The 24,871-nt window shown below is 48.3% G+C and overlaps 1 protein-coding gene across 4 annotated transcripts in view; it reads left to right on the top strand.

Annotated features, from left to right (window-relative positions):
* Chd7 (chromodomain helicase DNA binding protein 7) overlaps positions 1 to 24,871 on the top strand; it is a 177,841-nt gene that overhangs the window by 36,749 nt on the left and 116,221 nt on the right. For all 4 annotated transcript variants that reach the window (XM_085677027.2, XM_085677024.2, XM_085677026.2 and 1 more), the window contains exon 2: positions 21,766 to 23,580. In XM_085677027.2, coding sequence (XP_085533153.2) covers positions 21,937 to 23,580 — 1,644 coding nt within the window. In that variant the 5' untranslated portion in view covers positions 21,766 to 21,936. The remainder of the gene's footprint in view (positions 1 to 21,765; positions 23,581 to 24,871) is intronic.

The raw sequence follows: 24,871 nt of genomic DNA, 5'->3' as shown, positions 1-24,871 counted from the left end.
ACTAATACAGACTTGATGCAGGGGGGGGGGGTCATGGCAGTGGCACCGTACAAAACCTATCTTCACCATGACTTTCACTTAGTCTTAAAGGGGCAGGGCCTGCGTGGGTAGGATGAGGTGAGAGGTGTGATTAGGAGCCCTGAAGGTCAACTCTCTTCTGCTGGGTAGCACTCTGTAGTTTGGGTGCTGTTAACACTAATTGATTAGGTAAAGAACATGTCACCTGGGACTAGGAGGGAGCTTTGTTAATGACAGGCTCCCCTTTTTTTGGGAGGGTCTAATAAGTCAATTATTTCAGATGACTGGGTTGAAAATACTTTGAGATCTTCCAAAGTGTGAATATGGAAAATTTGGAGGCCCCCCTTCATTTCCGACTCAGACAGCTGTTGTTGGGGCAGGTGGTTGAACCCCGTCTTTATCGGATGGAGATGCTTGCAGATTCAAAGTGCTTGTCTCCTCCCCCGCCAAATTCCCTTGAAAGTCAAGTACATATCAGCCTTGAGCTGACACATTTCCCTGTTATTAGTATTGATTAAACAAGCTAGGGGTTAGTTTGCTTGTCTGGCTATTAATGGAGCAGCTGTCTGTAGCCGCCACTGCGTAGGTCCTTGGCAGGAAAGGTGCAAGGAACATCTAGATTCTGCTTAGGGCATGCCCAGCTCTGGGCTCCCTCCTTAGAATATACACAGTGTGGGTGCATGTGGTGCATGAAGGGAAGGCAGAGGATCCTTCTAAGGGCAGCCAAGTGCCCATAGATCCCCTCACTCTGCAGGCGTTCTGCGCACCTGCTGGGAACCAAGGCTTCAACCCGGCAGGGTCGCCAACTAGCAGAACTTGGGTCGAAGCCACATCTGTTTCAAATGGGAGAAAAGAATTGTCATGTATTATTTCTCTGACATCTGGCTGATTGTAAGTAAGCTTCCGCCCAAATGTTCCCAACCATAAAACATGTCTAGAGTAGGCAGAGGGGACCTCACCCCCATCAGCTCAGGAACGTCATTCTTATGTCTACCTAACTGATGTTTCCCACCAGTATCCTGGGTCTGATGTTTTCTTATTGATGCAGAGAGCTCCATTCGCGTTCCTGTCCATGTCAGTGGCCATTTAAATCAACTCTGAGTTTGCTCTTGAAAATGCTAATGCTGTTCCACCAACCCTAAATGTTCGTCTGTGTCTGCGTTCATCCTGAGTATGTACTGAGTGCTTGCCTGGGCCCTGGAAAAGGGCCCGTCAGCTCACACTTCTGCAAGTCGTGTAGAACCTGTCCATTTTCTTTCTGCCCCCACTTGCTCTGGATATTAGTGCTCTTTGCCAGTTTGTCAGGGACGCTGAGAACTGTTGCAAGTGTTTCTGGCCCTTTGTGCTTCCTAAGGCCCAGCCTCTCCGTGGCCGGCTCTGTAATCACTGACTGAAGGGCAGGCATTCTCACAGAGAAGGGAGTATTCAAGGTTCTGCCTCTGAAAGGAGTCTTGGGGGAGTCTCATCACCTTTCTCAACAGTAGCATGTTGGCAGGTTACTCAACACCTCCTAGTCTCCGGTCCTGTAGTGGAGGCAATGAGGCTAAAGTGGATCTGTGTTTTGTGTTGGTCCTAGAACCTCGTCCCTGCTCGGTGACCACTCCTGCAGTGGCAGCAGAACACTGGAAGTCTCCCATTTTGCTGTGGTCCTAAGTCCTAGCTAAGTGCACTGGGTGTGTCAGCCCTGGGATTCCCTTGACAGTTGCTCCTCTGCAAAGAGGGTGCCTTTCTCTCCGCTCTCTGTGTCACAGACTCTGCAGGTGAAGCCCTGGACCGTCAGCATCTGCCTCTGCAGGTAGCCTGAGCACAGACTTCTGTTTAGTATATGGACTCAATTGTATATCCCTCCTAATTCATATACGAGAGCTTGTCTAGGCCCCCAGTGTGGCTGTGTTTGGAGACAGACTCCCAGGGATGCACTAAAAGTAAAATGAAGACAAGAATGGAGTCCCGGTCCAGCCTAACAGTGTCCTTCAAGAAAAGTAAAACAGTTTTCTTTCTCCTTGTTGGAAGAGGCCACAAGAGCACACAGTGAGATGCCCACCTCATAGTGAAACTGACCCTGTCAGCACCTTGACCTTAGCCAGCCTGCCTCTGTAACTGTGAGAGGCAGGTTCTGTTCCAGTCACTGTGCGGGATTGAGTGTGGAGCTCTGGCAGAGATGCGTTGGAGACACTACCAAGGCAGATGGGTGCCTGCCAGCCTCAGGCGTTGTTGTTTCTAGGCCAGTGGTTCAGGCATCGAACTGCTTCATGAAACACAAATTGGGGTTCAGATGTAGGCAGTCTGGGTGGGCGTGTGGAGTCACGATTCTAACTGTTTCCGCCGGTGCTGATGCTGCAGGTACCACCTTGCCCGGTAGTTTATTGAAGAGGTTCCAGGCAGGAGCTCAGAAGATGGGGGCGGTGTTTTTACCGTCCAGCTGCAGAAGTGGTTTATACCCCAGGAGCCACTGTCACCATCTGTAAGATGGGGATAATGTTTATCAGTTCCTCTCATAGGATTGTTAAAACTAGCTGCACAGAGAAATCCATTTGAACCTCCTTTGCTCTTTGTACAGGGCAGTCTGGCGGGGCAGGGAGTGCATTTTTATTTTTGTCAAAAGGAAAGAATAAGTGAGCAGTAAAGTGTTCTAGGGTAAACCTCAGAGCAAAAGGTGTCCTTCCTATCTTCCCCGGGTACTGCCTGGCTGTCCCTTCCTATCTTCCCCGGGTACTGCCTGGCTGTCCCTTCCTATCTTCCCCGGGTACTGCCTGGCTGTCCCTTCCTATCTTCCCCGGGTACTGCCTGGCTGTCCCTTCCTATCTTCCCCGGGTACTGCCTGGCTGTCCCTTCCTATCTTCCCCGGGTACTGCCTGGCTGTCCCTTCCTATCTTCCCCGGGTACTGCCTGGCTGTCCCTTCCTATCTTCCCCGGGTACTGCCTGGCTGTCCCTTCCTATCTTCCCCGGGTACTGCCTGGCTGTCCCTTCCTTTCTTCCCCGGGTACTGCCTGGCTGTCCCTTCCTTTCTTCCCCGGGTACTGCCTGGCTGTCCCTTCCTATCTTCCCCGGGTACTGCCTGGCTGTCCCTTCCTATCTTCCCCGGGTACTGCCTGGCTGTCCCTTCCTATCTTCCCCGGGTACTGCCTGGCTGTCCCTTCCTATCTTCCCCGGGTACTGCCTGGCTGTCCCTTCCTATCTTCCCCGGGTACTGCCTGGCTGTCCCTTCCTATCTTCCCCGGGTACTGCCTGGCTGTCCCTTCCTATCTTCCCCGGGTACTGCCTGGCTGTCCCTTCCTATCTTCCCCGGGTACTGCCTGGCTGTCCCTTCCTATCTTCCCCGGGTACTGCCTGGCTGTCCCTTCCTTTCTTCCCCGGGTACTGCCTGGCTGTCCCTTCCTTTCTTCCCCGGGTACTGCCTGGCTGTCCCTTCCTATCTTCCCCGGGTACTGCCTGGCTGTCCCTTCCTATCTTCCCCGGGTACTGCCTGGCTGTCCCTTCCTATCTTCCCCGGGTACTGCCTGGTGTCCCTTCCTATCTTCCCCGGGTACTGCCTGGCTGTCCCTTCCTTTCTTCCCCGGGTACTGCCTGGCTGTCCCTTCCTTTCTTCCCCGGGTACTGCCTTGCTGTCCTTTCTTTCCTGAGTACTCCCTGGCTGTCCCTTCCTCCCCCAGTACTGCCTGGCTGTCTCCTTCATTGGCCTCTAGACTCTCTCTGTGTTTCTCTACCTTCTCTTGGAAGCACACATGGCGGCTAGGCAGCTGAAATCGCAGTGGCGATGCCGTATTTGGGTCCTCCTCTGTCAGGGTGTCTGGATGTCTTGGTGGCTGTGGAATGGAGGTTACAGAGCCTCTAGTGCTCCCTAAGTGTGGCCCTACTTCTCTGCAGACCTTGTGCTCCAAAAGGTTTTAGTTGTTCTGTTTTGTTTTGTCACACTTAAAGTATATATATGCGTGTATATGTACACGTATATAATGTGTATTATGTGTATGTATGTATATATACATGTGGATGTTTGTGTGTTTTACTTAGACAAGTAAAATTTGAGGGATGCTGCTTTTTCAGAGATGTTATTAGTCAGTAATGCTAGTCATTCAGTACTTTGGGTCTTCAGTGAGCCTCTCTTGCCCGTTGTACACCCTTAAGCCTCAAGAGCTTTTGTAAGTCTTGTCTATTGATAGTTATTATTTTACACATTAAACCTAAGCAATTTTACAAATAGCTATTAATTTTAAAACATTTCTTTAGTTACATTAAATGCTAATTTAAGTAACTTGAGAAAAGCAATTATTTTCTAGAGCTAATATAGCCATATCAAATTATACATTTCCCAGACAGTTACATTTTGTGAAAAATAATAGTTGTTTTCAAAAACAAAAGTTGAGCGAAGACAAATAGATTGCTTCATATCCTTTAAATCTCTCTGATGCTTGGTTCAGACAGTAGATCTCAGAGACATTTCCACAGTTGGTATGTTGTGATTTGCTGTTTTGATTAAAGAACATGAACCAGGTATGGCTTTACATGGACATGTATGGAGGGGGGGTTAAAACGGACTATGATGGTACATGCCTGTAATCCCAGCACTCAGGAGGCAGAGGCAGGCAGATCTCTGAGTTGGAGGCCAGTCTGGTCTACAGAGTGAGTTCCAGAGCATTCAGGGATACACAGAAAAATCCTGTCTTGGGAAAAGGAAGGATAGTTTCTTAAAGGTTACTTGCAATTTGAAAACTAAATCTGATCAGTGTAATTTCTGTGCTTGGGTTCACTAACCCTTACTGGTGCATGCACTTTGAATGTGTCTTAAAATTTTATTTTTTATTTTTTACATGTATGAGTGTTTTGCCTACATGTATGTATATGCACCATGTGCAAGCCTGTGATGGTGGAGGCCAGAAGAGGGAATTGAACCCTTTGGACCTAGAGCTGTAGACAGCTGTGAACTGCCATGTCAGTGCTTAGAAGCAAACCTGTGTCCTTTGGAAGAGAAGCATGTGCTCTTAACCAGTGAGCCATCTCTCCAGCTCCTTCAGTGTGTGTGTTTTAAGCCGTTCTGGTTTGTAGTATCATTCATTGGCTGTTTGGAAAATACTGGTTCAGTGAATTCCATAAACCATTCAAACACTGGCATTTCCTTACACTGTATTTTAAAAGCCAGAAAAGTCTTTTAAAAGCTATTGGAAAACTGTCAGGCTCGTGGCAGTAGATACCGGTTTTCCAAATTTTTGATTTTTGCTTGAATGCTCAAATTTTATCATTGGCAAACAAAGCTGTCAATTGTTTTCCTTGAAATGACAGATTATTTCTTTCGTTTCTGTAACGCCTGCCAAATCCTTAAGTCTGCAGAACCATAGTTTGTCAGTCACTTGTCTTTGAATGGCAGTGGTGTTCTTAGAAAAAAGGTTTTCCTCAGTCCTGCAGTCTGCTTCTTAGTTTGCTTTGAACCAAGTGGCTTCTGACAGCCACTGGAAGGTCGCAGGTCTTGAAGAGGGCCCATCTGGAGTAAGGATGCAGTGCAGTCCGGGTGTGAGTGCATTGCAAGTTAAAGAAAACCATTCTCACAGTGCACCAGAAATTATTAGGATGACTGCTGTGTCTTGGAACCAGTGACCTTGGAGGAAGGACGCCACATGCAGTCTCCACACCAGTGGGTAGAAGGTTGTCACCGTGTCCCTTGAGTTGGAAGCTTGCCGCAAAGCATGCCTTGCCTTGCCATGTACTCTTTCAAGATTGGCTGGCCTCAACACGTCTGTTAGCTGTTTTGCAATTGTGCATAAATACAGTTGTTTAGTCTGAGAGGCTGTGATTGCCAGCCTGTCAACTGTGTAGACACATGCTGTATGTTTGGGGAAAATGGTCACAGTGAGCCCAGCCCTGTGTGGAGCGAGCTCTGGTCTGTGAGTCAGGATTGGGCTCTTCCTGACTCATGGGTGGTGACCTTGAATGCAGCTCTTACCTTCCTGCTTCTTAGTCCTTCATTGTTCTGTGGCTTTGGGAGGCTGGGATCCCCTTCGTTGTGGTGTTCTCTCTCTCTCTCTCTCTCTCTCTGTCTCTGTCTCTCTCTCTCTCTCCAGACCCTTCAAATGTGACCCTAGAAGCAGGCTTTAGGTTCCAGATGTGGGGAATCATGCTGATGGTGGGCCCTGAGGGATGGGGATGTTAAGGGAACCGGTTAGAGTGTCCTGTGACAGTGAGGTTGTAGATGCTGATGTTAAGGGTGGCTCTGGGGATGGAATTTCCTGTTTTCTTGCTGAGAACTGCCTGTCACCTGCACAGTCAGGAGTTCTGAGGAACAAGGTGCTCCAAGGTCGACCCTCAGACAACCACAGTGGTTGGTAGACATTTGCTTATGTCTTACCGTCCTGAACATTCTTACGGGGAGGTGTCCACAGTGGTTGATCTTCACAGCATCTTCGGTGACATCTACCTTCCTTGCTTATTCACGAAGGAAATTTTGACGCTTACTTGTCAGTAAAGTTATTTTTAGCCAGTTCATGGGAAATGGGAAAAAGATGTTTAAGATGCAGTCCTTGTTGGAGCATTATGTAGTATGGGGTGTGTGTTCCGAACCCTGACTTGTTCCTAACGCAAGGGCTGCAGCTGTGCAGGAAGGCTTGTTTCTGTGGAGGGAGAAGGATACGTGCATTTACTCCCAGAGAGAGTGCTTCAGCTGGCCCTATTGTCTCAGGACCCCTATACAAAGGAGGCCTGCAGATTCCTCTGCCAACAAGTATCCAAGGCCCTGCTTCCTTTCTTGTAGGTGCCTGGGGGCACAAGGTCCCTAAGCTGCCTCTTCACCGGGCCCTAAGAGAATGCATTCTGAGAAGTGAGTTTACTTAACCCCAGAAATTCACAATGTGCCTAGTAAAAAAGCTAGGCGCTGATGCACTTTTAGGCAGGAGGGACTAGTTAGCTACATCAGAATTACTAGCAGTAGTTTAGTAATTTTACCTACTGAAGCTTCAGGGCTGGAGAAGGTGGCTCAGCAGTTAAGAATGCTCACTGCACTTGCAGGGGAACTAAACCCACATGGCAGCTAACAGTTTCCAGTTATGGGAGTTCAGCATTGTCTCCTGACTGCCACAGACTTGCACATACAAACACATAGTGTTTATACATATATTCTCTCTCTCTCTCTCTCTCTCTCTCTCTCTCTCTCTCTCTCTCTCTCTCTCACACACACACACACACACACACACACACACACACACACACCACAAACCAACCAAGCAAACCCTCCTCTCTGAAGCTTCACTGAGCTGATGATGTAACATGCATTTGGCATGTCTATATAGTCACTTTTTAAAAAACCAGTTGATCTATTGTTTCTTGAAGTTATTTCTATAAAAGGTGTTTAGCAGTGTGAATTTTAGAAATTACCTCATTGAGTATTTCCATCACTGACTTTCTCGCAGGTTAGTTGGGAGTGGCAGAACCCGCCTTTAATCCCAGAAATCCAGAAGCAGAGGCAGGTGGATCTTTTTGAGTTTGAGGCCAGTCTGGTCTGTTAGCAAGTTCTAGGACAGCCAGGGATACACAGCTAGACCCTGTTTCAAAAAACAAACAAAATAACAGCCTCCATTAGCATCTTAAGAGTGGCACTTTTGGTCGGGTGTTGATAGCACACACCTTTAATCCCAGCACTCTGGAGGCAGAGGCAGGTGGATCTTTGTGGATTCAAGGCCAGCCAGCCTGGTCTACAGAGAGAGAGTTCCAGTACAGCCAGGGCCACACAGAGAAACTCTGTCTTGGAAAAGGAAGAAGAAGGTGTTGCTTCTCTGCCTTCTGCCGGTACGACACTGAGACCTGGAGACTGAGAGGCTGTGACAACAGACCCAGGCCACCCAACCAGATTGCCACGTTTCAAATGTTTATAGTTTTCAGGTTAGGGGTGCAGAGGGCAAGCACTGGCTGCTTTTGCAGAGGGGACCTGGTTTGGTTCCCAGCAGCCACCTTCCAGCACACAACCATTTGCAACTGCACTTGAGGGAGCAGTGAGGACCGCGCACACATGGTGTGCATGCATGCGTGCAGGTGGGACACCCAAGCACATAGAATAAAAATACTTTTTTACTTTTCAGGTCAAAGCACGGAAGTGTCTGAGCATTCTGACTGCTGCTTATGTACTGGGTTCTGTGTTGAGTGCTTTTCCACAGTCTGATCTCTTCCTCAGGAATTGGGGGCAGGCTGTTTAACAGCACTTTATAAACCAAAGAAGGTTCTGGAAGGGCAGGTCACATGCCTTCTGCGTGGCTCACACTGTTCTGTCTCCTTTTCCTTTCCCTTCCTCTTTCACCTTTTTTTTTTTTTGCCCTCCCCTCCACCTGCTTTTTCAAGACAAAAATCTTTCAGCCCAAATGGGTATCAAACTCATGAATATAGCTGAGGCTAGCCTTGAACACAGATCTTCATGCCTGTCTTGAGTGCTGGGATTACATACAGGTGCCACCACACCTGGTCTGCAGTCTCTTAAAACAAAGCCCACCTGCTTCTTTCCGAGTTCACTATGCCAACTGTGTGCGACAGACTTCCGACTGGTCCTCTTCTGCCTCGGGCCTTTCCTTCCCGTCCTTCCCCTTTGGTGGTTCCTGACCTCCTTTGGCATCTGTACTGGCGTGTGTTTGCATGTGTTACCAAACAATGCTTTTAGTACTTACCAGAAGCGGGGCACTGCTGTGTTTGTAAATGAAAATGCTTCTTCTGAAGTAAATACTGTTGGCATTCCCACTTACACTGAGGCCCGTAGAAGGCAAAGAACTCTTCCAGGGTCTTTGGCTTTGGTTTGCACCCAACTCCATCTTCCTTTTGAGTAGACAAATACTAACTAGTTCTTGATCAGCCTTCTCTTTCCTCAGCTGTTAGAAGCAGTCTCTGTTCTTCACTGGAACCTGAGCTGCTGCAGCCCCAACTGTGTGTGTGCCTGGACAGTTACCAGTTCCCTGCACGGTTAGCACCACACAGTACCTGTTTTCCTTCTCGGTGCTGTTGGAGCCTGAAGAACTCTGGGTCCTTGGGGTGGTTTCTGTCCATGCTGTTTCCTCACATGCATGTCAGGACTGTTGGGTTTTTTCTCCCCTCATCCGCACGTTCTCTGACAGTCTCCCCTCCACCAAGACTGTGTCTTCCATCTGATGGTGAATGGCTCGCTCGCACAGCATCTTCTGCTCGGCCCTCTCTGCTTAGCATTTTGCTTTCCCCGTACTCTGCCTTCGGGAGAGCCACGTGAATTCACCTTGTACCCCTCTTCCTTCCCACACAATCCTGCCTGCCTTCTATGCTCCACGGTTTAGTGACTGATGTTAACCATTCCCTCATCCAGACCGGAATCCCAGTCGTCCAGAAGCCAGAGAGTGTGTGGTTGGTGGCTGTCCCATCTCCTCCTCAGTGCCAAGATCTTCCTGACTCCTGTCTTACACTAAATCCTACTTTCCCTACCGTGTGCTCTACGTTTTAGTACTGTGATACTTTCTGAAGCCTTGTCTTTCTACTCCCATAGCTCACGCCTTGGCAATGGCTTGAATTCAGGAAGGATTATAGGACCTTCATGATCTGGGACACCGTCTCTCCTACACACACACAGCCTCCCTGATGTGTGTGGACACACACAGAGACACACAGACACACACACACACACACATAGGCTCCCTGATGTGTGTGGACATTTGAGTGTGTTCTGTGCTCTTCAACCACAGGGAAGAGTCTGGTGTTTAGTTATCTTTTGGTGTTGAGCACCGACCCCCGAGCTTTGCACGCTTGTGAACACACGCCTTCACCTCTCAGTTCTCGCCTGTGAATCTTGATGAAAATCCTCTGTGTTTCCCCCACTTAATTCAGTAGCACCAGGCACGTGACTGTTAAGCTCTGGTTGCAGCAAGTCTGACAGACAAACTTGAGTTTTTAAATTTTCTCTTTCATAGCTTGGGGATGTAGCTCTGTTCGGTGCCCGAGAATGTGGGTAGAAGGTTGCTAGGTTCTTCGGCCCCGTTGGTAGGAAACAAACACCCAGCTATGCTTCCTGTCCTCCCTAGGTTTGGGAAGGGCCAGAGCAGGTGATTACACAAGCGTTAGCTAGGGAGGTAGCAGAGCGTGCTGTTCTTCTGGATGGCATAGGATTAGCAGAAATACTGATGTTGTAATTCCCGCTTCAGTTCATGCGCCTGCCTGTATGAGGAAGGCCCGGAGGAGCCAGCACAGCCCAGGCTGCTTCTGTGCCGGGAAAGGCGCTGCTGCTTGTGTACCGAGCCACTGTAAGATGGCTGATTCTGCATGCCCACCTTTCCTTCGTGTGCTTACCTAGGGGGAGGTATAGGACATATTTAGAAAGAAATATCAAAATATAGCCCATAGTCAGAGCTTAACAATAAGAAGAATGGGAAGAACTCCATCATAGTCAAAGAAACAGACAACTTGCATTTGTTCTGCAGAATGGTGCCTGATTCTGGCAGGTCAAATCCTGAAATCACAAAATTTGCATGCAGTGAGGGCAAGTTATCTAGATACTGGTGGTCCAGACAGTTTCAAGCACAAAGCAGCGTGTAAAAGTTTTGTCTAGAGCTGGGCAGTGGTGGCGCACACCTTTAATCCCGGTAGTTGGGAGGCAGAGGCAGGCAGATGTCTGTGAGTTCAAGGCCAGCCTGGTCTGCAGACCTCCAGAGTTCCTAGACTAGCCCAGTAGCTCCTGGAAAACTCAACCCCCCCCCCCTTTTAACTAGAAGCTGTTTCACTACTTTAGGGTAGTGGAGTTTTAGAGTCAGGTAGTGGAGTCCCAGGACAACTAGGTCTACACAGAGAAGCCCTGTTTCAGAAAACAAAACAAAACAAACATGAAAATCTGAGATATGTTTGCTTTTGCCACTGGTGTGGATTGGTGTGAAACCAAGTAAACAGTGAGAAATCTTTAGATGGATTCATTCCCCCCCTGCCTTCACCTGTCTGTCTGTCTGAGACAGGTCTTACTGCATAGACCTGGCTGTTCTGGAACTCAAGAGATCCTCTTTCCTCTACCTCCTAAACGAGGATTAAAGATCTGTGCCGCCACACCCAGCTGAACTCTTTAGAATCTTCGTGGTGGTTTTATAGCAAAACCTCTTAAAATTACCTCTGAGAAATGGGCATGAGGTAGAGAATTCTCTGTGTTCGTAGATGCGGTAGATGTTGGGATTGGAACCTAGAGTGTGGCTAGGTAGGATGTGCTATAAATGTGATTACTGAGGATAATAACCTAAAGTCTTAATACAAATCTTTTCTTGGTTTTTCGAGACAGGGTTTCTCTATGTAACAGCCCTGGCTGTCCTGGAACTAGCTCTTGTAGACCAGACTGGTCTCGAACTCACAGAGATCTGCCTGCCTCTGCCTCCCGAGTGCTGGGATTAAAGGTGTGCGTCACTACCACCCAGCTTTAATACAGAAGCTTAATTAGCAGCCGATGCCTACGGTTAAGTTTGATAAAATCTTAGAAATGGATGAGTGCAGCTGCCTGAGGTCTTAGTCCGTATTTTAAAGTTGGATAGGTGTCTGCTTCTTCCTGTAATCTTCTGCTTAAACCAAGTATAAAATAAACCGAGGAATCTTCCCAGGCAGCCCTAAACCACTGCAGTTACTCTCCAGGTCTGGACGCAACTCATCTGACCATATGGAACCTTTCTTACTGTGAGGGTCTGTCCTTCCGTCTTGCCAACTTAAGCTGTACTTCAGAGTTAATCTGTGATCAAAACGAACACGTTGTAGACATTGGAGATGGAAGCCTTCTTTTCGAACTGAAACCCAAGATTTGCAATAGCAGCCTAGTTGCAAGAATCTTGCCCACTCACACGGAAAGCGCAGAGTCAGAAGCAGCCGGCTTGGGAGGTGACTTTCAGGGGGAATCAGGGTATTACAGTCAGCTTTCAAAATCACATGTTGATGTGGGGAAAATAGTAACAAACAGTTTGTTAGGAAATCCAATGTAATAAAAAGATTTAGGTTATGAGTAAATTTGCTTAGATATTGAAAGTGTCTTATCAAATTAATTTTTCGGCAGCACAGAGCTGTTTGGGGAAGGAAACCTACACAGTTCTGTCGAATGAGAGAGAGCAGCCTAGAGTTGAGCCTTGCCTGTAGGTGCCGGAAAATACAAAGTTAAATATATGGAGCTGTGGAGAAAAGGAAAATACAAAGTTAAATATATGGAACTGTGGAGAAAACCCTTTCTAATCACAAGCTCATGCGAGCAGAGCATTGAATTGGCCCAGAGACACATCAGGGTGGCTTTAGCGGCATAAAACTGGCAGTTTTGATTAGCCTCGAAAATACTTGAATATAGTAAATGTAGGTGTAAAGATGTTTTACAGCTGTGTTAAAGTTTGAAATGATTTTGAAATAGTGGGTATGAAACTTTTTGCGCTGCATTCCGGCCTAATTCCCTCTCACCTGTCAACCCGATTTATTTGAAACCGGAATTGAGTGCTTTGCTTATTGAGTGCATAGAGTACCTGCAGTTTTCTAAAACACTTTCTCAGATGCTCTTCAAACGTCTCGACCGCCTTTGTGCTTCTGTCTGTTGCTACACCGCTCGCTTCTCTGGAAATCTGATCTTAAATGATTCCCGAGTATTTCTCTTTGGTAGTAGTCTGGTGCCCAAGGCATCAGCTAGTCCTAGAAGGCCCTCCAGCTTGCTGAGGGCCCCCTGCTTTCTATCCTATGGTACTTGCTTGTAAGTGTGTTCTAGTTTATTCACGACAGGCAAGGCCTTCCACCACACATGTGCTGATCTAGCAAAGAGAACAACTTATATTTATCTGTAGTGTTGCCTAAAGTTTGTTTCTTTTACTAGGGAAAAGAATGTTGCTAGTTATGCTGGAGAGATTTATGTAACTTGACGCAAACTATAGTCACGTGAGCAAAGAAGGCCTCGATGGAGAAAATGCCTCTGTTAAGATCAGGCTGTGGGCCAGCCTGTAGGGCGTTTTGTTAAGTAGTGACTGATGGGCAAGAGCCCAGTCCGTAGTGGTCGGTGCTGCCTTTGGCCTGGTGGTCCAAGATTCTATAAAAAAGCAGACTGAGCAAGCCATGTAGAGCAAGCCACCGAGCAGCAACCCCCTCCATGGCCTCTGCCTCTGTTCCTGCCTTCAGGTTCCTTCCCTTTGTGAGTTCCTGTCCTGACTTCCTTCAGTGATGGACCGCACTGTGGAAGTGTGAGTCAGATAACCCTCCCCAGCTTGCTCTTTAGTCACGGTTTTTGCTCACAGCAGTTGAACACTGACTAAGACACCAGTATGTCATAAACCCCCTTTAATGACCTCCTGATTCTGCCTTTCAAGTCAGGTAGCATTGAGTTCATTTATATTTTTAAAAAATTATTTTAGGTGTATGGGTATTTTGCTTGCATATATGTCTGTGCACCATATGCATGCATGGTGCCCACAGGGGTCAGAAGAGGGTGTCAAATGTCCCGAACCTGGAGTTGTAAGGCACGGATCGTTGTAAGGCACTGTGTGGTTGCTGGGAATTGAAGACAGGTTCCCTGGAAGAGCAGTCAGTGCCCTTAATGCCCACCCACCCATCTCTCCAACCCAAGTGAACACACTTTTAAACTCCCCTGGAAATCTGAAAAAAAAAAGTATTTCCGCTTTCCAGAACTCTTTTCAGTGTAAAAGAATATAGGAAATGTCCATTGCAGTTGGCTGGCTCAGCTCTGGAAAGTAAACCAAGAGCCCACTCCCCATAGAAGGGCTGGGCTGCTCTTAGCATGTTGTCCTTGTCCTGCCTGCCTCTGGTGTCCTCTAGGAGTCTGTGGTGCCTGGGTACCTGGACAGAGGGTGGCCCCAGGGTATCTCTTCCCTGGTTCTGCTTCACACTCATTTGTTAGGAGGCTTAGCTCTAAGATGGATGTGTGTAGAGGAAACTAGAGGCTCGAAATAGATAAGAAGTGAGTAGAGAAATACTTTCTGATGTTAGTTTTTTATTTTTATTTTTTGTTTGTTTTTTGAGACACGGTTTCTCCGTGTAGCTTTGACTGTCATGGAACTCACTATGTAGACCAGGCTGACTTCAAACTCACAGAGATCTACCTGCCTCTGCCTCCCAAGTCCTGGGATTAAAGGCGTGCGCCACCACCACCCAGTTAGGAAGTTTTATAAAATTTATATTAGTCTTCCTTCAGTCTTTGGCAGGATGGTTAAGTCGGGAATTTAATTCTTTTTCAACTTAAGGTTTCTTTGTGTAGTCCTGGCTGTCCTAAAGTAGCTCTACAGAGCTAGGTCTACAGACCAGGCTGGCCTAGAACTCACAGAGATCCGCCTGCTCTGCCTCCCAAGTGCTGGGATTAAAGGCATGCACCATCGCTGCCTGGTTTAAATGTTAATTAAAAAGTTTATGTACTTTTGGATCTGCCTCTACATTTGCTCTTCTATCTCCTGTATTCATTTACAATTTCAAGTTAGTTAAAGTTACTTAGGATAACATTAAACATTATGAGATTAGATACACATTAATGTACAAGGACATAGTACAATTGTGTGCATGGACGTGTACATTCTCACGGCTCTTGTACTGCCCGATGTCTGCGGTTGGCATTATTAGTATGCGTGAGGGCCATGCTGCATTGCATGCAGCATGAAGACCATGCTGAATTTGTTTTACTAGGTATGGTAGGAGGCGAGCTCCTTTGGGCTACGGTCAGGCTGGTTCCTGCCTGCTCATGGTCTCCCTACCTTCAAGGAACTGACTTCAGGGATGACAGTTGAGGCTGGGTTGCAGAGTGAAGGCCTTTCTCTGAAGGATGTAATTTCTGATTTTTTTTTGTACCAGAGTGGCACAACTTGGGGATGGGGCAATATGATCATTTTAATCATTTAGAAAAAAATACCTGGGCCCTCAATGTCCTGAGTTGTTTGCCCAGTGCTTTTTGATTTGTTACCTTTAAAGCAAATACCAGTTCTCAGCTCGTGGGGGTAGGGGGGTTCTCATCTGAAAGGCAGTTTAGACTATCCAGACATCTCAGGTTATGTAGAAATAACTGAAAGGTTTCAGCAAGAACCTGTGAAATAGTACATTGTGTAATGTAGCACTAGACTCTTGTTAACTGAATTTTCTTGCTTACCGAGATGATCGGTAGGCAGATGGACATATCTTTAATGTAAATCACTCTTAGATGCCCTCTGCTCTTCAGATTTGCCACTGAGGATTGGAGGAACTTTTTTTTGGATAAGTCAGTATTGTTGGCCAGTTGCAGATGCCAGCAGGGCGGCCTCTTCCCCTTTAAATGCTTTGTCACTGTACCCCTTGCGTGGCTCCCTGAAGCAAGTGTCTCTTGCTATTGTTTGTTTTCACCTGAAGTGGTCCTCCATACCGTGACAGAGGGAAAACTCCCAGTCTGAGAGCAGGGTGTCCCAGCATTCCTATGCAGATCCCATCGTGGGGCTGGGGTGGTCTGAGACTGTATTTCTCCTAGCAGGCAGAGCTCCCTGTTCCTGTCCTTAGACCCCTGCTCAAGTGGTAAGTCCCCAGGAAGAGTCAGGGCGTTGACAAAACACAAAGCAGAGTGAGTGTGTGGTGCTTTGTAACCCTCAGCTAGGTGGCCCTACCAGGGAGGGTCTCAGAACCAGCTCGAGGAGGGAGTCTGGAAACATCTTCAGACAGGTGTCAACAAGGACCTTAGATGAGAAAGAAGCCTGGCTGCCCTTGAGGGGGGTGAGGAGGCCAGAGGAAAACAGGTTGCAGAGGGGGTGGTTGTTAATTCTTCAAGGCTTGATGTACCTCAGAAGGGAGTGTTAGGGCAGAGGGAAAGGACTTTTGGGAGTTCAGAATGGAGTGGTACTCGGGCACCTGAGGACAGCATGCATCCAGCCACACTCAAACATTTATACAGGGTCCTGAAAGCCAAGGAAAGGCCCTTAAGAATTTCAGGAGAAGCAAGAAATGACTCAATAGCACTACAGAGGATTGGCCATGCCTGGGACTTGGCAGAACCAGGGCACCTTTCAGTTTCATGTCCTTCACTAACCCACAGTGTCCTGACCAGGATGAGGAGGTGGTGGAGGAGGAGGATGAAGAGGAAGTGGTGGTCCAGGTCCAGATGGACCTGAGGCAGGGTGAGCAAACTGAGCGAGTTCAGAATGTTTGAGGGGATTTGCGGGAGCAGCCAGCTGCCTAGGGACAGGGCCACATCTGTTTGGCTCAGCATTGTGTATGCAGGGTGTCAGATGGCTGCCTGCGGTCTTACGTCATCACCACTGCTTATTGCCTGCTGATAAAACTGAGAGCCCTCCATGCAATCCTTGTTAAGCTTTAAAACTTACTTTGTGGTTCCGGCGATCAAATCCAGGGTCATGTGCTTGCCAAGCAGGCTTGCTACCCTGAGGTGCGTGATCAGTCCCATGGTTTTCATTCATTCATTTGTTCGTTCGTTCATTCATTCATTCGTTCATTCATTCATTCACTTGTGATTTTGAGACAGGGTCTCACTCTGTAGCATTGGCTTGGAATTTGTTATGTAGACCAGGCTGGTCTTGAACTCACAGTGATCCACCTGTCTCTGCCTCTTGAGTTCTGGGATTAAAGGTGCGAGTCACCACACCCAGCTCCCAGTTTTAGTTTTGATACATCCTTTGGACTAAGGCAGGTTTTCAGAAGGAACGCCTATCTTTCTGAACACTTTTCTGTATAGTTAAGAATTATTCCTGTCACAGCTAGACTTCTCAAAAACAGAAATGTTAGAAAATAGAGAAAGGAGAGATTTTATAGGTTGAAAGTGTAGTTCAAATGGGTATTTGGAAAAAATTCCACACCACAAGGGATGGTATTGGTCTTTGAAATAATACCAACCTTTGTGATCAAGAATGGGTGCTTTTCAATATGGCCTCTTTCTGGAAAGGGTCTTCAGGGAGAAGTGCACAGAGTTGCTGTCCTGGGCTTTCTGCACCGAGGGAGGGGTTCCCTGTGCGCACTGTCTGGTGAATGGCTCTTGAGCACTTGAATGTGGTTTGTAAGAGTAGGAACTGCTTTTTAAAAATTTTTAATTTTGATGATTTTAAATGGTAACATGTGGCTAGTAGCTGCTGGCATAGACAGCACAGTCATAGCATATCAGCAATGCCCAAACAAATAAATGAGGAAGAAAGTGTGGTCTAGGCCAGAGAGTTCCAGAAGGGCACCCCTTGGTCCAGGAGGCAGATCTGAAGCTGACTGGTGATGAACCGATCTTCTGATGTTGTTTGGAAGCACTTTCTGAGTCTCTCATCTGGGTGCTTGTCAGCTGGATAGATGCCCTTCCCAACAGCAAGCATTGGCCCCCCTGGACTTTCCTCTTTCCAAGTTGGCCGTTGGAGGCTGTGTTGGGGTAGAGAGATGGCCGCCCATGGGCGCTGTCCAGGGTTTTCAGCAGAGAGCACTTTAATCTTCTATGTGTCCACTTATCAACACCACAGGGATTCCGTTCTTCTCTTGGTGTGTGAGTGACCTCTCTTTAGGTTATGGTGAGGGTACTGGTGTGCTGTGTACCAGTTCACACCTTTGGAGACTGATGGACGCTTCTCTCCCACCAGAATCTGCTTGTTCTTCTCAGGTCCTTCGGAGGTAGGGAAGTTGAAAGAGCCACAAGTGAAACTAGCTGCAGCCAAGAAATCCTCAGTATCTCAGCACATACCCTAGGACGTCACACTTGCCACGGTGTACAGACCTTCCTGGCAGAGTTCTGCCATCTACATGGTTGAACTAGAGGAACCGTTTGCATCTGACAGGTGTTTGGAATTTGCCTGTTTCTGACAAGAATTCTGCAGCTCTGTGGTGCTACAGTAAAACTCAAGTGTACAGAAGGGCGGTGGAGGCGCACGCCTTTAATCCCAGCTAGCCCTCAGGAGGCAGAGGCAGGAGGATATCTGTGAGCTCGAGTCCAGTCTGGTCTTGAGAGCTAGTTCCAGTATTGTTATACAGAGAAACCCTGCCTTGAAAAAACAAAACAAAACAAAAAATCCAAACAAAAACTCAAATGCACAAATGCTGTCATGTGTTCAGAATCATGGGGCAAATAGGGATTGGTTAAATTTGGTGAGGCTGGGAAGTCTCCACATTAAGTAATCATTGTGATACTGGATAATAAAAAGTAACCTATTATGAAGTAATTTTACGTTCTTAAATGTTCATAACTTCTTGTTGACCTCTTGTGTAGCTGTTGCTTGCGATGCTGTTTTTTTATTTTCAATTTAAAAAATTTTTAACGATTGAGCCCATGGTTTTATATGTGCTAGGCAATGATTGAGCCACATCAATCATTCTTCGGCCCGGCAAGCATTGAGCTACGTCCTTGGCTTGGCAAGCATTGAGCTCCATTCTCGGCTCATTGCTGGTTCTTTGTGCTGTTTACTTGTTTAGGTGTGCATGTTTGTTCCCAGGGCAGTGACCAGCAGTCCCTTCTTGGTTCTCTTGCGTGCTTGTTCTGGAAACTGTCTTAGAAGGGATTGAGTTTACTTCTCTTTGAAGAAGCTTTGTTTAATGCCCCCGAATAAAGGAGGCCCAAGGTTGGCTTCAGTCTCCTGCCATCTTATTCGTGTGTCACTTTCCATTTTGGGGAACTGTTTGTCACTAAGATGTTTTTATAAGACACTTAGTCCTGTTAACCTATAAAAGGGGTTTTCATCTGTGAAGAGGAGCTTGGGGCGGGAGGCCCGGAAGTGCTCACCGGCTCAGAACTGCTTGTAGCTGGCGTTGTGGTGTACTTCTGCCCATGTTGATAGTTCTCTTAGGTGACAGTTTTGCACCCCCTTGCTCACTTCCGAACGCATATGTCTGGTGAACTCTCCTTCAGTTCACACCAGGTTTCATAAAGGTTAAGTGGAGATTATGAAAATGCATTTCACTTTCCTGGTTACTTCTAATACATAGCTCCTAGAAAGTGAACGCTTTTTTTTTCTGATTGTGACTCAGGTGTGGCCCACTTGACAGTAGTGTACAGCCGTAGGCAATGCAGACATTGAGTGTGCAGAAGGATGAAATCTTCACAATGGAGTTTTATTTTAAACATTTTATAAAGCCAGAATATCATATACTGCTGCTGTAACCTGGGCATTCAGGTGGTCTTAATCCAATGAAAAGGCGACCAAAATCAATTAATTAGGTTAGCTCAGGTCAGAAGTATAGAGCATAGTTACCAGGTAGATCCCTGGCACAGTTGCCAGTTGGTCCCAGGGGTCAGCAAAGGAGCGAGTGGTGTTGACGGCCCAAATGCTAGCAGTCACCGATGGGAGACTGCAGAGCCACAGGTTTTTTAACTCCTCTGCCGGGGGCACACCTGAGTGTGGTCACAGCTGCACTGGGTGACATGCTTACTTGATATCATTTAATGCTGGCATTTTTCATGCCTCCGGGAGCGGATTCTTAATGGGAATGAGTAGGGAACCGGAAGGAGGGGAACAAAGCCAAGTGTCTGGTATAATTACTCTCAGTGAGGCCCTGTTTTGTCTCATGCCCGCACAACTTCCTTTCCCCTTCTGCTGGACCCTTCGCTGGTAAAATGCAATTGCCAGCTCCATTGCTGCGGCTCCACGCTGGCTCTGGATGCCCCCAGGCTCCGTGGTCCTACAGGAGGGAGGGTACCAGGGGGCCTCTGTTCTCCCTTCCCCCAGCGCAGAGGGGGCCAGGATCTTCCCAGGCTATGTCATTTCTCCCCCATGCTTGGTGGGCTCCAGCCAAGGAAGCTGTCGGGACATGAAGCACGGTTTTCCAGAACGTATAAGCCGTACTATTTTTCTTAAGCTGGCCTGCAAAGTAGGGTGCGTGGCAGGCTTAAGCTGTTAGCGAGCCCACGGAACCTATTTATTTCCTGGAAAGTTAAGAGCGAGCCTCGACGAAGTGAAGACTGACTTTTTAAGCTTTTTAGGTTAGGCACACGTTTAGTTTATCATTATTTGTTGCATTTGGCACTGGAGATTTCCACTACCAGGCTCTGGATTTTCAGGCGTTCTCTGGCAAAGCAGCACATTTCCGTCAGAAGGGCTTTCACGTGTGCCCGGTTCTCCCGTCTGACCTCTGCATCTGGAGAAAGCCGATCAGAAAGCTGATGGCAGTTAGTGGCAGAGTGAGGAGACCTTTGCTGTTAGCTGGCAGCTGTCACCTGAAAGCCCCAGACCTGGAGACCCTCTCAGGTGTCATGTCTGCAGTGCTGACAGTGAGCGGGAATGTTGTTTACGTTTTCATAGACAGCGCTCCCTCCGTGGTAGGAATACGTTAGAGTGGTGGCAGGTGGGAGCGGGGCAGGTGGGAGCGGGTGGTGTCCGCCTCACTGAGTGGCTCCTCAGCAGAATTGCTCACTTCCATATCCTCATAACCAGCAGAACTCATGACCGAGTTCGCTCAGGGCATGGCCACAACGTCTTCGCCGTGCGTGCTTCCGTGTCCCAAGTGGGTCAGTATCACGCAGTGCTTGGTGTGCTTGTAAGAGGAAATCAATGGGTTAAATTCCAAAGATGTCTAAGATTTCGGGCATTTTTCTGATGTGAACTCATTCTTTATTAGGTTGTTGACGGAATAAGCGGTGAACAAAAACACTTCTCTGTTTTGCTTGTTGAAGCATTCCTCAGATGAAATTGGTTATTTTTATCTGACCCCAAATCTATCAGAAAGAGTTTACAGAGAAGTCAGAGTGCCTTACACACATACACACACACACACACACACCTCCTAGCTACACTGCTACAAGTTATACTTCTATACTGTTTGCCAAGGAGGTAGAGACACACACCAGTTAGCCACACTCCCTCCTGCTGTGTCCTGCTTTGTCCTAGAAGAGTTTGAAAAGGTCTGGTGGATATTTTTAACTTGATTCTGTTAAAGTAACGTCCAGTTTTGACTAGTTTCTGAAGAGGCCCCTGTCTCTACCAACAAGAATAGTCACCGGCTGTCCACGCGTTTTCCTGAGCGGTCACTTGGGTGTCCTTAGCCCTCGGCAGAGCCGACGGTGGGGCATAATGAAGCCGGTGTCTGGACCCTGCCACCGTCCGCCCCACAGATCTGGAACGTGGTGGGCCCAGAGCCATGTGTCAGATCGTTCCTGGTGGAGAATGAAAGCTTTTCTTTCAGTCCGCTTCTGAATCTTGCCTATTCCTGCTATTAAGCATAATGAAATTATGAATTTATTGTGCTGTTTCTCAAGCTTGCTTTTCAACCTCATTATGGGCGCTTTCTTGTCGGAGGCCTGTGTTGCCGCCGCGCAGTTGTATGTGGGCTGTAAATATCTAATTTGTACAAAATGACTGATTTTGGTATTTGTGTAATCCTCCAGTCAATTTAACTAAGTTGGGCTTTTCGCGGTCCTTGGTGCTGCGCTCATCTGATTACCGTGATGCTCAGGGGAGTGGGGTTAAGGGCGCCTGTTGGTAACCAGAGCATTTCCAGGGCTTTGGTTCAGCAGATGGGTTGCTTGGCTGTATTCATACATCTGCCTGCCTGCCTGCCTGCTGTGGCAGCTGCTGCCGCTTCATGTTGTGTTCTTTTGTTCCGTTCCATCCAAGAACGGAATGTGAGGAAGTGTACTGAATGGATTAATTTAAGGTTAAGGTTCGTGTTTTGCTGGCTTTCTACGTAACCGATCATAATGCGTCAGGGAGAAGCTAATGAGTTTCCCTTAAAGTGAGCTAGATTTGTAAAATACAGCTCAGCAAGGGGCCTAGATTAGTATTGTTGATGGAAGCTACATTCAAATGTGTAAAATACTGGCAGTTTTTTTTTTTTATCACTGGTTCCTAATTCTTTGTTTTCTTTTTCTCTCTTCCTTCCTACCTACCGCTCCCTTCCAGGACCTATATCCAGACTTCGCCTGACACTGCAGGGTCCAAGAGAATTAAAGAAATTTAGAATGACATGAAGAAGATTAGTCAAGGATTGTAGGCTTTGAGGACAAGCCCCTCAGTGAGGAAGCACAGACAAGCTCCCGAGCTCTGTTTGCAGGAGCCGTGTGTTGGAAGAAGATGGCGGATCCAGGAATGATGAGTCTTTTTGGCGAGGATGGGAATATATTCAGTGAGGGCCTCGAAGGCCTTGGGGAATGTGGCTACCCTGAAAACCCAGTGAACCCCATGGGTCAGCAGATACCCATGGAACAAGGCTTCCCCTCCTTGCAGCCACCCCTTCATCATCCTTCCACCAATCAGAATCAAACCAAGTTGACCCATTTTGATCACTATAATCAGTACGAACAGAAGATGCATCTGATGGATCAGCCCAGCAGACTGATGGGCAGTGCCCCTGGGAACGGGCTGGCATCTCCGCACTCACAGTTCCACACCCCTCCTGTCCCCCAGGTGCCACACGGAGGCAGCGGCGGCAGTCAGATGGGAGTCTACCCCGGCATGCAGGGCGAAAGGCATGGGCAGTCTTTTGTGGACGGCGGCTCCATGTGGGGCCCGCGGGCCGTCCAGGTACCAGACCAGATCCGAGCCCCCTACCAGCAGCAGCAACCGCAGCCAGCTCCGTCGGGGCCGCCGGCACAGGGCCACCCCCAGCACATGCAGCCGATGGGCAGCTATATGGCACGTGGGGATTTCTCCATGCAGCAGCATGGCCAGCCGCAGCAGAGGATGGGCCAGTTTCCCCAAGGTCAAGAGGGCCTCAGCCAGGGAAATCCTTTCATTGCCACCTCAGGACCCGGCCACTTGTCACACCTGCCCCAGCAGAGCTCCAGCATGGCCCCTTCCCTGCGTCACCCGGTGCAGCAATTTCACCACCACCCCCCTACTGCTCTCCACGGAGAATCCGTGGCCCACAGTCCCAGATTCTCCCCAAATCCTCCTCAACAAGGGGCCGTCCGGCCGCAAACCCTTAACTTTAGTTCTCGGAGCCAGACGGTCCCCTCCCCTACTGTAAACAACTCAGGGCAGTACTCTCGATACCCTTACAGTAACCTAAATCAGGGATTAGTTAACAGTACAGGGATGAATCAGAACTTAGGCCTTACAAACAGTTCTCCAATGAATCAGTCCGTACCAAGATACCCCAATGCTGTAGGATTCCCGTCAAGCAGTGGTCAAGGACTAATGCACCAGCAGCCCATCCACGCCAGTGGCTCACTTAACCAAATGAACACACAAACTATGCATCCTTCACAGCCTCAGGGAACTTATGCCTCTCCACCTCCCATGTCACCCATGAAAGCAATGAGTAATCCAGCAGGCACGCCTCCTCCGCAAGTCAGGCCCGGAAGTGCTGGGATGCCCATGGAAGTTGGCAGTTATCCAAATATGCCCCACCCTCAGCCATCTCACCAGCCCCCTGGTGCCATGGGACTCGGACAGAGGAATATAGGCCCCAGAAACATGCAGCAGCCCCGTCCATTCATGGGCATGTCCTCAGCACCGAGGGAGTTGACCGGGCACATGAGACCAAACGGTTGTCCTGGTGTTGGCCTTGCAGATCCACAGGCCATTCAGGAACGACTGCTCCCCGGCCCACAGCATCCTGGTCAACAGCCATCTTTCCAGCAGCTGCCAACCTGCCCTCCACTCCAGCCCCACCCAGGCTTACATCAGTCTTCCCCGCCACACCCTCATCACCAGCCTTGGGCACAACTCCACCCGTCACCCCAGAGTACCCCGCAGAAAGTGCCTGTGCATCAGGTAAGGAGACACCGCGGGGCCCGCCCGCACTGCTGTGTGAGAGCCAGCATGGCCGCCTTGTCTGATAAGCGTCGTGAAAACAGTTTCCTCTTGAACACCTTGAGGTTTTAGCCTGTAGGTTGTCTCCACCTCCTTGACAGCCTTTATTTGCTTATTTACTAACTCTCTGGCTCATTCATTCAAGAATTCCTTAATCCCCGTGTCCTGGGAATTGTACTAGATGTAATGATGTAGTTGACTGAGACTAGGCTCACTCATCAGAAAGTTTTGTTTTGTTTTTTGTCATCATCTCTCTCCTCCTCCTTTCTCTGTCTGAAAACTAGTGAAACTTGTCTTCCAGCAGAAGTTTGTGCATTAGCATCCCTTCCCTCCTTCCGTTTACCTTCTGTGGGAAGCTGTGGAATCTGTGAACTTACCAGCTGTTGAGAGTGTGAATTTGAGCTGTAGGAAGTGACAGCGGTTGGTGACGGAGAGGAGTTGGTTTGAGGTTTGTGCACCAGCACTGATGGAGCTCAGCGTTCTTTCCTAAGTTAAGATTTTTGTTAGCTTCCCCAGTTTATATTTACAAAGACATTTTCCTCCTTTGCGTAGTTAGGTCTTCGCGACCTTGGCCTGTGGAAAGCAGTGTTCCTGAGCAGGTTCTCCTGAGTGTATGGTCACCCCCAGGTCTGCATGGGTGGGGGCACAGTGGGCAGCTTCAGAGCTGTCGGGCGTACTGCTTCTTCCGGATGGACTTAGCCGTCGGAGAACATGGCCTACGTGTGAACATACAAAACAGTGAAAGATCACGGGTGCTTGTGTGACAGCTGTCCCGGAAGAGGAAATACCTGCAAAGGCTGACTGCCTGAAATTCCAGTCAAGCTTACCTTAGGGAAGTGATCCCTGAAGACGCTTCGTGCGGGTTTAAGGTGACTCCTCAAACGTGCACCTGGAGTTGAGCTTCCTGCATGGGGAAACGGGTCACCGGGAAGGTTCTGGCTAGGGAGAGCGGTTGGGATCTTGCATTCTGTTTTAAGGAACTGAGCTGAAAGGAGGACTTAGACGCGGTGACCGTGCCGTCGTAGGACAGATGGGTGGCAATGGGAAAAGGAACCGGCTGTCCAGGATTGCAGAGACAGATGGGAGCAGAACAGGCTGAAGCTGTGTGAAGTCAAGGGGCCGCCCTCATGGTGGATTCAGCACAGAGGCCAGCGGAGTGGGGCTGAGGCTCCAGCCGGCCCTGGCTGCCGGAGTGAAGGGACAGTTGCTCCAGTCTGGTACATCCAGGGTCTCAGGAGCAGGGCAGAGGTGG

This window comes from Myodes glareolus, chromosome 16 (genome assembly GCF_982192425.1).
Source record: "Myodes glareolus chromosome 16, mMyoGla1.1, whole genome shotgun sequence".
Classification (NCBI taxonomy): domain Eukaryota; kingdom Metazoa; phylum Chordata; class Mammalia; order Rodentia; family Cricetidae; genus Myodes; species Myodes glareolus.
Note: the sequence above shows the minus strand (reverse complement) of the source record. Positions and strands in the feature narration are given on the sequence as shown.